This window comes from Eubalaena glacialis, chromosome 10 (assembly GCF_028564815.1).
Source record: "Eubalaena glacialis isolate mEubGla1 chromosome 10, mEubGla1.1.hap2.+ XY, whole genome shotgun sequence".
NCBI classification, from domain to species: Eukaryota; Metazoa; Chordata; class Mammalia; order Artiodactyla; family Balaenidae; genus Eubalaena; species Eubalaena glacialis.
In genome coordinates, this window is record NC_083725.1 from 12,854,560 (window position 1) to 12,866,723 (window position 12,164).

Genomic DNA, 12,164 nt, shown 5'->3' on the forward strand with positions numbered 1-12,164 from the left:
TAGTTCTATTCCATAAACATTTGGGTTAAAACCCACACACGTCTCTAGAGCCTTCTGCCTGTTTCTGCCTGGAACTGCATCTCTTCGTCGCAGTGAGACGTAGTTTCTTTATCCTTGGCTCTTTTCTTGGGGACTCAGTAGGGTGGAGATGGCGAGGTCCCAGGAATGAACTGACCAAGAGGGGGTTTCTCTTCTTGGGTCAGTTACTCATTATTTCTTTGGGCCTTAAGGAGAATCACTAACCTCTCTGGGCTCCCCTACATAATCGTGTCCATTCCTTCTTAAAGCCATGCAGAAAGTTGCCAGATTTAAGTGAGGAGACTTTCTGCAAAGGGTCCCCACACAGCTAACTCCCCCGGATGGTTCTTCCGGATGGTGGGACACTGTGAGCCATTTCACCTCTCAGATGGGCAACTGAAGCAGAGAAGAAGGGCAGCAGGAAGGGATGACTGACAGAGTCCAGTCCCCACCCCCTTCCTGCTTGCTCCCCTTTTCCTCCCCTGGGTTCCCCTCGTGGAGCCCTTCCTTCCCAGATCTCTGAGCAGGACAAGGGTCCTAAGGCGTCTGCTCCACTGTCATCTGGGTCTGCAACCCCCCACTCCACCAATGACAACTGAGCCTGCAGAATGCGGGGAGGCGGGGCTGGTGTGTTGGTGAGGTTGGCTCAGGATGAGAGAAGAGATGGAGACAGTTCTCTCCAAGGCCAGATTCTCACCCTCCACAGTTCACCAAAGGGAGTGAGTGGACCCCAGCTCTTTCCCTGTCTTCCCCAGCAAGCACATTTTGGCACCAGACAAGGCTTCTGCCTCTTGGATGAGACCAACCCCCCAGCAGGGGCTTGGCTCTCCTCCGGCCAAGGAGGAGAGCCAAGCCCCTTGGCTGGAGCCGCCTGCCATAATTTCGGCATCTCCCTGATGCTGCCACTCTCTTGTGTCCTCTGTCCCTGGTTCCCTGTGCTGGTCCCCAGTCTTCCCACCACCATCTCTGGGTAAATAGTCACTAGAAAGACCCAAGTTTAATTCTTTCATTTGCTAGATACAGAATCTTGGGGAAATCAGCTAACCAGCCTCAATTGCCCCGTCTGCAAAGTGGGATGGTGTCATCTACCCTCACAGAATTGTTGTAAAGTCCAAATGCACTGTTTGAACGTGCTCTTCCAAACACAAGTTGGCCCTGTGATCCACTCCACCATGAAGCCCTGGAGGAAAGCTCCTGGAAGACAGGGACTGTTTCGTCATCTTTCTGAGCCCAGGGTCTGACACAGCGAGGACTGCCAGCAAGGTCAGAGAAGAGGACGGAGCCTGCACAGAGCAAGGCAGCTGGAGGTGTCAGAGGAGAGTGGGCTGAGAGGGACGGTGGAAGGAGGGGATATAGGGGCTGAGGGAGGTGACGGGGTAGACGGGCAGAGCTCAGGGCTGAGGAAGTCCCCACACAAATGCACGGTGTGGGAACTGAGGGCAGAGAATTTGGAAAAGCAGAACTGCATACACATCTTGAAAAATTCAGCCCTTAGAGACTATCCAGCCCCAAACCCTCCTTAATGGGGAGGAAAATAAATGTCTTGGGGGGGGGAAACATTTGCCCAATAATCTGCAGGGAGTTAATAGCCTGGAGTCAGGCCGGAGTTTGATTACTGGTTAGAAGCTGTGTGATCCTGGGCTAGTTAGTTTCTCGTTCTGAGCCACAATTTCCTCATTGATAAAAATGGCAATTGTAAGAATTAAATGAGGTAATGCATGTACAGTTGGCTCCATGTACCTGGGTATGGGAAGGAGGCTCCGTGGATGTGACTGGCCTTTCCCTTCTTCCTCCCAAGCCCACCGTATTTGTCCTCCCCTGTGTAGGAGGCTACACTGTGACCAGAGTGGTCAAAAGTCATAGGGTTATCTGCTTGGGTGCTTGGGGATGGTCAGTTATGGAGCTGGGAGCTTTTGAAATGTGGGTAAGGCTATGTTCTTACGAACCACTCAGTCGAGAACTGGAAAAAAAAAAAAATCGGTGTCAGCCTCAAGAAGGAAGGAAAAGTAAAAACGGGGAGTAAAAGGAAGGATAGAAAAGCTGATAGTTCAGAAATCTAGAAACAGCTTGGCTTCAGTCTTCTGCAGGGTGTGGAAACAACACGGGCCAGGGCATCGGGAGCCTTCTCTGGTCCCGAGCGCTGTCACAAAGACACTGAATTTCTCCTCTGTCCACCCATGCCTCGGCTTCCTCATAGACCGAAGGAAAGGAAAGAATGAGCTAGCTGCCCTGCCAGGTCTCTACCAACCAGGAGGTCTGTGTCTGGACTAGAGAATGCTCTCCTTTGCAGTCCTGGCCAGTGCGGAGGGGAAATTCACTTCCCTTTCCCAGCTCCCACCTCGAGCCCCTTGGGGATTCCACACAACACAGAGGGTACTCTCAGGGAGCTGGGGCTTTCTAGGTCACCTTTGTTTATAGTTTCTTTAAAACCCAGAGACAAACCACCCCTTAGTTCAGGCACTGTTGGGCAGGGGAATCTGTCTTTTAAAAATCCAAAGGAAGCCATTAAACCAATTTGGTAATCACTGTGACTCATGATAAGCTTTCCTCTGTAAAAAATGAGTCAGAATGACTTTCCAGGAAGTTTGGTTACTTTAATTAGCTGCCTCTTTTTTTCTTGCCCTTAAAAACATGAAGTAATTTGACAGTCACCTAAGTAAGGATGCTACCAGCCACCAAGCTGAGCCGCTAGAAGTGAAGGATCTGGGAATGGAGGCGTTCTGACAGTATGAACTAAAGGGTCTCCCTGGAGTTGAGGAGGACCCACGCAGAATCTTTCCCTGAATGGTGGAAGGAACAAAATCAACCTGTAGGGTTGACCCACTTGGCCTGAGTGAAGGGGAGAAGGGCACCCCAGCTACCTGCAGCCCTAGAACACTTAGCAGCAAGTCTCGTTGTGTATATTACAGAACCACAGAATCTTAATGATGCCATTAGAGGAAATGATGACTGCAGCTGTCATGTGCCAAGCACTGTGCTAAGGGCTTTAAATATCTCAGCTGACTCTCAACCCACTCTCTAAGATGGACATTAATTGTCCTCTTTAGAAGAGATGAGGCTAAATCAGCTCATCAGATCATATAACCAGTAAGCAGCAGAGCTGTGATTTTTACCCCAGGTCTGTTTGATTCTAAATCCATACTCTTCAAAGGTCATGTGTTCCTGCCTCCTAGGGAAGCAAAGTGGCTGGTCCAAGGTCACATTTTGAACTGGCAGACACTGAGATGACACTCGTATTCTGAAAGTCCCAGTTTATGTTCAGACTCTTTCTCCTTCAACCTAGTCTGTGCAAGCTCCCACAGTCCCAGACAGGAGGCCAGAACTTGCTGAGATCGCCTGTAACGCCTTAACCTTCCTAATCCCCACCCAGGTTCTGCACTCCCTCCGTCTCCTGGATCGCTTTTCAGGGTTTCATGTAGGTCCTTCTCACTCTTGACACAGTTGCCTTGACTTGGTCCCATAACTAATAACAGAGCACCAGAGCTATCCTGCTAAGTGTGGTCTTCCACCCACATGGACACTCTCTTAGCTGTGTCACCACATACCTGGGGCAATATACCTGGCCCAGGTGAACAGAGTTGGCTCTAGCCAGCCTGCTACTGAGAAAGGGTGACTCAACTTCTGAATCAAGGCTTCTGGACTCTGGTTTTTCTCTAGGGAAGAGTTCAGAGCAGAGATGTACCTATTACTACTCATCGGGTGAACTGATATGAAAGCCTTGCTGGAGTTCTGGAGATTAAAGGGAATTTTCTTCACAACTGGGGAGAACAGATACCCCACTCCACAGACCTTTAGTAAAACATACTCAGCTAATAAATCAATTGACAAATGGTTGCAACTGGCCCACCCTCTCCAAGCTTAACTGTTCGCAGACACAAAGCAAAATATAAAACCTGTACCACTGCCGGTGCAAACAGACAGTTTCAATACTAAATTGAGGGCGGAGGGGCAGAAAAGTTTATGGTAAATGTATCCTGCAGATGGCTCCACAAGACCCCCAATTATCGTGTCCCTGATCCTGAGTATTTTAGCTTCAAGAATGGAACTAGACCGCACCTGAAGACTTGGGAAAAGATTTTAGCTCTGGGGGACATCGATTCTCTTCCACTTCTAATTTCTATGCCTCTAATGATCCAGATGAAAGACGAATTGAGGTCTTGTTGGGATGCTCTTAAAGTTATTTGGTGATGTTACAATTTATGCTCATCTTTCTTTAAGTTCTTTTTAATTATATGGAGCTTTCAAAGCAAGGTTTGGACTATGGAGTTAAAAGCAGAGAGCTATGAAACTTTCTTCTCAATTCTTTCCTCTCCTCTTTCTTTTATTCACAAAGCAAAGACGTCTACAGGCACCAAGCCCTCCTTTCTGGGTCTATTTACCACCCACATGCATGTAATTTGGAAGAGGAACACTTGTACATGGGCCTCTTTGATTAGTTCCTTGAGTAGGATTATTGAGAAATCTGGGGTTAAAAGGCCTTAGCTCCCATCTACTAAAGACACTTTCTGCCTTCTGTCAGTCAGTAGCAGCTGGGAACACAGCCTGCTGCTTCTAGGGGTCTTGAAAAAAAATGGTACTGATGAACCTAGTTGCAGGGCAGGAATAAAGAGGTAGACATAGAGAATGGACTTGATGACATGGGGTGGGAGGGAAAAGCTGGGGCGAAGTGAGAGTAGCATCGACATATATACACTATCGAATGTAAAAACAGTTGGCTGGTGGGAAGCAGCAGCAAAGCACAGGGAGATCTGCTCGGTGCTTTGCGATGACCTAGAGGGGTGGGATAGGGAGGATGGGAGGGAGGCTCAAGAGGGAGGGGATATGGGGACACGTGTATGCATATGGCTGATTCGCTTTGTTGTGCAACAGAAACTAACAGGGTATTGTGAAGCAATTATACTGCAATAAAGATCTATTAAAAAAATAGTAGAAAAAACAAAAAGCAAAAAAACAAATGTTACTTAAAAATGAAAAAAAAAAAAGAAAAAAGTGAATCTCCTCCCTAACTTCTTGTTTGTTTCTAAGGATCTGGTCCTTTCCTAGCCTAGTTTCAGAGGCTTTGTTCCGCTGTGGACCAATGTCTACTGTTCAAAGGCTCCAGGGTCATACCCCCTGTCTCTAGGGAATCCCTTCATTTCCTAAGACCCAGCCTTTGGGTCTGATTGGCTGAAAGACCAAGCCAGAAGAGATACCACATTATTCCATTATTTGATGAATTCCAGTAACTCTGTCCTGCCCTTGCTTTTCTGTTTCATTCCCCAGAAGAGAAGACCCTTACCTGTCTCCACCTGGCCGAGAGCATGTCGAGCAACTGTAGAATCTGCTACATCCCCACTCATCTTGATATCTGCAGGGAAAACACAACTGATTTTAGTAACAGGTCACAATTTTTCTCGCTACGACATATGTGGCTTTAACTAAACAGCGAAGATGGATGTGTAATTACAACAAGCATCAGACTTTCAAATTCCTGATTCCTAAACATACAACGATTAGAATATTCATAAGCTCGGGGCACATATCCCCTCCTCCCAGACTTGCCTCCTTTCCCCCTTTCTCCAGTGTTACTGCAGGGTCTGTCCCCTTTGCATCATTCACTGCCACTTCCTTCTATCACCAGGCTCAGTTGGTAAAAATTTAACAAGGGGAAGGGTACAGCGGAGGGTGGGGAATGGGGGAGAACGCTTCTCATTCTCCATCCTCATTTCCTTTGGGATTTGGGGAATGTCTGTTATTTTTTAAAGTAGCATAAGAAATAGCCATCTCCCGTCCTCCCCCTCATAATAACTCTACCCTGGGAGGTAAGAGTACCCTTGAACCAAGGCTTGCCCTTCTCATCTTTTTTAGCCAATCCTGCCTCTATTCTCTGCCTGATTCTCAGAGGTCAACCCACTGTCTGGTGATCAAACCCTAGTTCCTGTGTGGCCCTCCTTGGGAACCCTTACCTTCTCTCCTACTCCTTCAACGTGCTCGGTAAGAAAGGGATGGCAGGCGGGTCAGTGCCCAGCGGAGAGAGAAGACCTACACAAGGCCCCCTGTCTCAGCCCCCAAGTGCTGCGGGTCTGGCCTCTCTGCCCTGCTTCATTTCAAGAAATTAAACATTTACCCACAACAGACAGCTGCCACTGCCTAAGAGGCCCCTAAGTCTCCTCAAGGGTCAGCAAAGAGAAGGAAAGAGACAACTTTGAGCTAACTCATTCTCAGCTCCTCTCCTTATGAAACCACCCAAATACTGAAGCCGTTAAAGACAGAAGAATATTTTATTCAAATCATGTTGACCACCCCCCCTTCTCTGGGGCAGCACTTTAACTCTTTCAAACCAGATACAGTCTTGGTGAGCCAATTTGCATACCCGGCTCCCCAGCCAATGCTGGGTAAGCAGGCCATCTTAATTTGCGCCACGTAATCGGGCAGTTGACAGTCTGGATGCCTGAGGTCTGGAGATGATCAGGATGAGGGAGAAGGGTGGACCTCCGCCCCAGGAAAAGCAGGAAGAAACCGACTTTTATTTCTTCTTCTTCTTCTTTTTTTTTTTTTTTTTAGGGCAATGATGTGTGTGGCTCTGGCAGAGATTTAAAGTGTGGTCCCAGGGGGGTGTAGTGACTGCAATGCAGGAGGGGTGACTGCCATGCCAAGCAAGACAGAGATGGGGAGTCCCAAGGTTCTCCAGCCCTTGGAACACCGCAGGAGCAGGGGAGGGAGTAAGCAACCTTGGGAGCCACTGTAGTTTAAGGAATAGTTTTGAGACCAGTCAAAGTGATGACTCCCAGGTAAATACTTGGAGCTCCGTACAGCCCTCCCCAGACATCCACACTGTCCTGCGTGGTTACAGACCTCTAGGGGAAACCCTGCAACCACACTTGCCACCCCTCTCAGTGCACTACATTTAAGAAGGCATTTCTCCAGCCTAACCAAAGTCCTTCCTGCTGCAGTTGGAAACTTTTTGTACAGTCTGTCATGCATGAATATGCAGAGTAACTAGTGTGGGCCACCTGGACACGTCTGCAAAGGGCTTCTGCTACTCCACGCTTTCTGCTCCAGTGGGGAAATGGGCTTAGCTTCGTCCCACCCATGAAGTCCCACGCTGGAGCTGGGCATTGCCTATTACAGATCGGCTCAGTCACACTTGCCTATAGGGATCCTTCAACAGTGCTGAGAAAACGTCAGAGACTGCTGGGAAGGGGCGGGAGGGGGTGAGTGCTTACCCTCAGTGGGCTTTTAAACCTGCTTCAGTAGCGCCGGGAATTCAGAGCATGGGTTTTGACAGCAGACAGACCTGGATTTAATCCCAGTGCCATCCTAACTAGCACAGGGGGACCCTGGCCACATATTTGAACCTCAGTTTTCTCAGCTAAAAAAAAAAAATGAGAAAAATGATACTTCCCAGAGTTATAGTGAGAAGCAGATAAGATACTAAATGAAAACTGCCTGGTACAGTTTCTGGCACAAAGGAAGCACGTGATAAATGAATTAACTAAACAGATACTTAGGCTTCGATGGGAGTCCCCTTCTCCCATTACAGTAAACAGCTTTGGTTTTTCTGTCTAAGTCATATCGTAATTTGTCCTTTACCTGGGAAGCCATCTGCATTCTCCAAATTCTGACTTCATGGGAAAAATGCTCACGGGGACAGGGAGAGTTTAAGAGGTAGTGAGGGTGGGATGATGACCAGGTATTCTGAATCAACTTATTTCAAACATCTGACGTTTAAGAAGGGTAACTTTTTGGCTAAACCATAATTCTATGCCTGTAACCCAAACACTCCCCCAACACCCATTCCCTGCACCACCTTTAACTCTACCCAAAAGCCATCTCTCTGATCTTTTAAATTAGCATAAAAGGTGGTCCTAATCGTGTCTAAAAATAACTTTTGAAGGAGTCAAAGGCTCCACACTCTGCCAGGACATCTACTCATTGGATGTACCCATTATGGGAGCGACATTGTGATACTTTGGGATTGCACAGGGATTTGATTCTGAATGGAGGGTCAGGCTGAGATGATCTGTAAAAGTTAAGATGATCTCTTAACTCCCAGCAGCAGCCCCTCCTTACACATCTGTGAACCAGGATGTGTGTGTGAACCTGCAGGAGCAAAGTCCAAGGGGCAGCACTTCCCCAGGCTGCAGGCTGAGTGTCCACAGTGTCCTGGACCTCCTGGGCCCAGGCTATGCCAGGAAAGCAAAAGGCCCACTACTCTCTCTCCTACTGTCCATCTTCATCTCTTCGGAAGGGACTGGAATTCCCTCCTTGCTTCTCCCTCCCACACCCACTGCTGCAGGCACTTCTACCAGAGGGAATTCAAGGGGCCCACCGGTCCTACTTCTGAGCTAGCCAGGGCTCCAACTCTCCCCTGGAGGAGATGCCTCTCGCCTCTTCTTCAAGAGAAATGCACTTCCTCTCAAGAGACCTTCCAACCCAATGGTCCTGAGCTGGAACTGGTATCAGTCTGTGAGACTTGATCCTTCTTTCCCAACCCTGACAGGGAACAGCTCACAGTGAGGAAAAGGGCAAAAAAGAGATGCTCTGGGACTAAACAGGTGTCCCCCTCCGGCTGGTTTCCCACTGTTTCCTCCATCTCTTCTCTCCCTCCTGAGCTTTCTGTCTGACTCTTGTCTACCTGCATTGGGCCTGGGAGGGAGGAGCCCCTCCTTAGCCGGGGTGCCCCTGTGTCTGGTGACCTCATGCCTGCTCAGGTGTTTGTGCTCCCACGTGAGAGGTGTTCTACAAAATACAAAGTGCTGAGGTCCCGGGCCAACCTGAATCACGGCTGGTACCCAGGTTATCAGAGCAAAAAGATGGGCTGACTCAGGGGCCGCAGTGCTTACGGAGCTGCTGAGTGGGGGACCTTACACACTACTTTGTGTGCCCCTGCTCCCCCTCCATCCCCCCCAAACTGTTGCAGTAGCTCAATGGAGGGGGAATCCCCAAGGGCTTAGGACTGGGGATTTACAGGGCAAGTGCTGTTTATGAAGCATCCGCAGGACACAGGATCGCTGGGAGGGGAAAAATAGGGCTCAGAAGAGACCAGATTTCCACAGAGAGGATCCTGGACTGAGAGACCCTAGAGATGGGACCACAGGGAGACACTCCATAGACGGATCCTCCCTCAGAGACGCCACAGCAGGGCCCTCGATGACAGACCTTACAAAGATGACCCCGGACTAAAAAGCCCACTGAGAAGACCCAGCAAAGGGAGCCCTCAAATGGAGACCTAGTCAGAGAGGCCCCACAGAAAGTCCCAAACTGAGCGACCCCTTTGAGGTCTCCAAAGGGGAACCAAACACCACAGAGGGGCCGGGAAACCTCACAGGGAGGCCAGACAGCCCTGAGGGGAGATAGACTACAGAAGCGGGCTGGGGAGCAGTGGCAAGCAAATGTAGAGAGATGACTCAGGTCACCCACCCGAGGTAGACAGGTAGACGGAGACCCCACCTGAGGAGTCAGTGCACCCTGGGTTTAGCTCAATCACCCCCTTTGTGTCTGCCTGCAGGGGACAGGGCTGGGGGAGGTGCCCGGGCTTCTGAAAAGCGTCAGCCTGGAGCTTCCTCCCAGGCCAGGCGTGGAGGGCTTGGCCTCCTCACCTCAACCTCACCCTCTCTTTCCTGCTCTCAGCTAGATCCTCTTAGCCCCCAGGCGGCCTCCCTGCTGGGTCCCAGCTGCCCCCCCCTCCTCCCACTTCCCCCAGAACAGGAGCCTCCAGTAGACAATGAGGTGGAAAACCCCCAGGAAGTCTCTGATCTTGGTCCTAAAGAACTTCCCACTGGGGGCGTGCCTTCAAGTCTTGTTCCCATGCACACCTAGGCCTTCTTGGTGGAAAGTGGAGGAAGGAGAACCCGGGATCTGCCCCCAGCTATGTCCAGCTCCATGTTGGTGCTACAAGGTCTGAAAATGGACTTTCCCCAACCATTGGATGCTACCGGTTGGCTGATTCTTTCCGCCACACCGAGCCCTCCCTGGCACGTCCTGGCACCTGGGGATCCGCTCAGAGTTAACACCACGCCGTCTGCTGGCTTTCACTCAGCCCCGCCAGGACTGCGTCTGGGAAACTGGGTCTCCCCCGTGCACCCACTGCTGCTTGATTTCAAGGATTGGCGGCTCCAGGATGGGCCAAAGCCTCCAGCCTGCCCTGCTCCTTGGGGTAGGTCACGAGAATTGACTCCCTCACTCTTCCTCCAGAAAACAGAGGTAACAAAGTTCCTGTCAACAGCCCTGAAGTCCTTAATGAAGGTCATTCATTGGGTGTTGCCCCCTTTAAGAGGCAAGTTGCTGGTTTGAAATGGCCAAATCAGGCTCAGCTTTCTCCACGTCGAGTGCATTTCTGCGCAGGTCCTCAGACCTGCAGAAGGCCCACCCCGACACCAAGTCCAACCTCCAGGATTAGTAGCTCCGGTCCTTGCCCGGCTGTGGAAGGACGGATCAGCAGGGTGAATGGAGGGGTCTCGGTTCACTCCATGCCCACAGACCTTTCACGCAGGGGAAACTGACTCCCGGAAAAGCATTTCCATGGCCTACGTTCCCACCCCTGAGGAGAGGAGGGCTTGGTATCTAAATCCATGGGACATGGAACACAGAGGATGCATCTCTCACTGCCCCCCCCCACCAGACACAGAGATGGAAGCGCTTTCCCACAGGGCCCTGTGCAGGCTGCTCCTCCTGTGGGGTCCCACAGAGCTCCCGCTCAGCCCCTGCACATGGACTCCCCAGCCCCGCCACGCACCAGCTTACAGCACTGCCTAGACTCACGGAGCAGGGGAGCAGGTACGCCTTCACGGGTGGGGTCTGCTCCACCTCCCCTCCCAACACACATGGGGACAGGTAGACTCACCTCTGATACGCACGGACACATGCTTCCCTAGGCCCTAATCAATACATGTGCACCATGGCACCTGCCCCAGGTGTGCCTCTGTAAATGCCCAGCTCCACTCACTTTTCCTAGGCACCCCCTAGACCTTACAAATATCCACTCTCCCTATACTTCACGTAAATGCCTGGGACACCAAACACGCGACATGTGGATACACGTATTTCCCTCACTTCTGCACTCCAAGGTCCACACCCCTGGCTGAGCCAGTGAGCCACCCTTCTGCAACCAGTGAACAGGGCAACTTCCACGAGACTACCACAGCTCAGCACGCCCAGGTCCCACACGGCTGCGGCTCTCCAGATGCCAGGGCTCTCCAGATGCCAGGGCTCTCCAGATGCCAGGGCTCTCCAGATGCGAGGCTTCAGAAGCCCTCCCACCCTCCACCCCGTAGCCCCTACCTTCATTCTTCCCCAAAGTCCCCCAGACGTACCCTGCGTCCGCCCGCTCCGGGGGACCCGCTATCCACACTGCCCTCTCCTGGCCGCTGGGGAACAAGACCCACCCCGAGAGCGGCGCCCCTGTCCTTCGCCCCTGCCCGAGCGCAGTGACACCTGTCAGAGCTCGCGCCCTCCGCCCCTCACCTGGGTGCATGGGTTCCAGATTCACCATCCTGCCCCAGGCGGGGCCAAAGCCAGCTTCCCCCCAGGCCCCTCGCGTCTGCCCCAGCCGGGCCCCCGGGGAAGCCAGGGTCTCCTTCCTCCCGCCCCCGGCTGCCGCCGCCGCGGGAGCCGCCGCCGGAGCCGTCGCCGCAGCCTTCGCGCGCTCCCCTGCTCCCTCCCGCCCACCCGGGCAGCACTCGGCGCGGCGGGATTGCCACACTCCCCAGGTGAGCGCGCGGCGCGGCGGGGCGGGGGCCGCGGGCCACGCCCCCTGGCAGGGCCCCCGCGCCTGGCCCCCGGCCCAGGCAAAGCAGCGATTTGCATTCGGGGAGCCGGGGAGCCGGGGGCCGGGGGAGGGGGCAGGCGGTGCTGCCGGGGCGGGTCCTGACCCTGCGGAACACCTGTCCGCCCTGGACCCGCCAACGGCCTCTCCCCACCGCGCCCGGCCCGCCAGCTTGCCCTACTGAGGACCCCCTGGCAGATTAACCAGCGTGGGGGGGGGGGGGCGGGCTGAGCTTCCGTCTGGACAGACTCCCCAGCCCTGCGAGGAGCTCTGGAAGTGTTTGGAGAAGCCGCGGGAGTGCGCTGGGAAGAATCTGGTGTTGGAATCCTACCTCTCAGCCGCTTACCGGCTGTGTGACATGAGACAAGGCTCATCATCTCCCTGAACTCAGTTTACTCAT

General features: G+C 52.2%; 1 protein-coding gene across 1 annotated transcript in view; it reads right to left on the reverse strand.

Annotated features, from left to right (window-relative positions):
• POU2F3 (POU class 2 homeobox 3) overlaps positions 1 to 11,491 on the reverse strand; it is a 77,534-nt gene extending 66,043 nt beyond the window's left edge. The window contains exons 1-2 of the mRNA XM_061202467.1: positions 11,464 to 11,491; positions 5,297 to 5,365 (exon numbers count right to left, since the gene is read on the reverse strand). Of these exons, the coding sequence (XP_061058450.1) occupies positions 5,297 to 5,365; positions 11,464 to 11,491 (97 nt within the window). The remainder of the gene's footprint in view (positions 1 to 5,296; positions 5,366 to 11,463) is intronic.
• Positions 11,492 to 12,164: the final 673 nt, after the last annotated feature.